The following is a 2,266-nucleotide window of genomic DNA, read 5'->3' as shown; positions in this document are numbered from 1 at the left end:
CCCAACCTGTGGTGGATCCCGGGGGACAAAGCAAAGTAAAAGCGCTTGATCCTTTGCCCCATACTTGGAGATCTTCCTCCCCGCCGATCAAGCAGCAACGCTGCTCGTGATAGGCTTAGCTTAAGCCGCTAACGTTCGGTTCGGATAAGTAAGAAAGTCCCTTCGGTCGGTTCGCTCAGGTGGTCTTCCCTTATTTTCCCTAACGTTCAGAGTTGTTCTGGTTTTAGAAAGGAGCACCGCCAAGTCCACTAGGGGCGCCCTGAATGAATAAGAAATGGACAGCTGAGGCATATCTCAGTAGCTTGCATGAAAAATAGAAGATAATAAGTTAGATGTCGATTACACACCTGAGGTTGGTAAGAACTGAGGGACAATGCCCCCCTCGCAGGGCCCATCAGCGAAGCAACTGCTACTTAATCGGGCGGTTTGCTTTCGTGCAAGGCCCCCGCTGCTGGAACAGGCGGTTGTCATTTTCAAGTAAACGCCCCACCCCAGAAGGACGCCCTCGCTCTATTGGCAAAACGCTTCGAAAGAAGAACGTATCGCCAAGGCCCCGACCGGCCGGCCCGCCCCCTTTCTTTGCCCGCCGGCCGCCTAGCTCGTTATTCTTTGAGATCTGGATAGAGTCTCGCTTCGGGGCGGGGGAAGCATGGATTCGATAGATCTATCGAATCCATGCTGCAAGCAGCAAGCGTAGGCTAAAAAGGCAATAGTCTAACGTTGGGGTAGGGCGCGCCAAAACAACCGGGGGCCCCGGAGGGGTCAGTACAAAAGTACTATATTCTTTCCACTTACTTTCATTGGCTAGCTGCCTTTTGTAGCGCGCGTACTCTGATCCTCTTCTACGAATCTACAACTCTCTTTACTGAGCGAGACTTCATCTATATCCCTAAAAGTGGATTTTGATTCCCATTTTTTCTTTGAATGACAGCTTCAACTAGGCTCCACCTTAGAGAGGGTTTTCGGTTTTTTTTAATCAAGATAGGGTCAGGGGCGCGTCGGAACGGTAGCTGCAAGGTCTCATCCGAGAGTCCAATCTCTTTGTACTGTGCTTTTATGTCTTTGAATAAAAAAGAAAGAAGGGGGTCGATTTAGGCTCCTTCCCTTCCACTGCATAGCTGCGCTATCAGGTACTACGAGCCCTCTGCCCCACGCATCTAACCAGCTCGCGTGGTTCACCGGTTCCACCGAAAACTCTCATTTGTTGAAGCGGAGCATAGTGCGGCGCCGAGCGAAAAAGGTCTCTTTTTTCGGTTTATTCACTGATCTGAAATGAAACTTAGCACTTGTTTTTTTCTTGATTCCTGGGGCTAGGCGTTCGCAGAATCAGTCTATCCGAACCGCAGACGCACTTTTAAGATCAGTGACGGCCTCTCCAGCGGAGCTGGGCGCCGGGGCCCTGGATGCGCTAGCGATCGGCACATTAGGGGAGTAGAGTACTTGCCCGGGTTTCTCGGCCTGGTATCCTTATCCTCGCGTTCATGATATCTACATTCAACTGTGCCCCGGAGACACGGTCGAAGCACGCCCGCCCCGTGTGCGTCTTTCACGACATGCTCTGGTCCCGGGTTTCTTCCTGTGGTCTTCTAGCGTTAGAAGAAGTCGTGTCCGTCCCGGACATCTGCAACGTCCTCTCACGCCTTTGGGGGGACAAACAAAGATCAGGAAAAGACGGACCGAACCCATTCGGTGACTTTCGCGGTCGCCCTCACTGAACCGACTTGGATCTGAACTACGATTCAGATCAAGTCTTACCGAAATTGGATTTCCTTTTCGTGCCATATGTCGCTTAGACTTTACTTTTGCCCCTTTCTGCCCTTTCCTCTATTTGTTCGATAGGGTCCTCGTTCTATTCTAATTCTAAACCCATTGTCGTCCACAGTTTCCTTGTCGACGCGAAGGGGCAAGCAGCCCCCAAACAAAGTCTGAGATCAGAACTCATACCGCGGTTGTGGCCGCATGCAAGTTCTTCAATATTTAGAGAGTATGTGTTAGTACGAGATCGCGCTATCAACTTATTTAATCTTTCTCGATGAAGCAAGAAAACGGATGCGCCTAGCGCTAGTTGCTCAATCCGTTGCTTGTTTGGTTGATTAGGACAAAATTGTATCCCTTAGGAACCGTACATGCACCTTTGTTTGGATGCCGATTGAATATTGTTACAATACGAAATACTTGAAGGCCACACGCAATTGACTCACCTACATTTTATGCTCCCACCTTTTTGTAGACTCAGCTTCTGCCTCTGGGGAAGCACTCACATTAT

The 2,266-nt window shown here is 50.0% G+C and overlaps 1 protein-coding gene across 1 annotated transcript in view; it reads right to left on the bottom strand.

The window, feature by feature from the left end:
• Positions 1–1,801, bottom strand: part of LOC118474953 (ribosomal protein S3, mitochondrial) — a 41,010-nt gene extending 39,209 nt beyond the window's left edge. The window contains exon 1 of the mRNA XM_035963797.1: positions 1,709–1,801. Coding sequence (XP_035819690.1) covers positions 1,709–1,782 — 74 coding nt within the window. The 5' untranslated portion in view covers positions 1,783–1,801. The remainder of the gene's footprint in view (positions 1–1,708) is intronic.
• Positions 1,802–2,266: the final 465 nt, after the last annotated feature.

This window comes from Zea mays, unplaced genomic scaffold (genome assembly GCF_902167145.1).
Source record: "Zea mays cultivar B73 unplaced genomic scaffold, Zm-B73-REFERENCE-NAM-5.0 scaffold_36, whole genome shotgun sequence".
NCBI classification, from domain to species: Eukaryota; Viridiplantae; Streptophyta; class Magnoliopsida; order Poales; family Poaceae; genus Zea; species Zea mays.
Note: the sequence above shows the minus strand (reverse complement) of the source record. Positions and strands in the feature narration are given on the sequence as shown.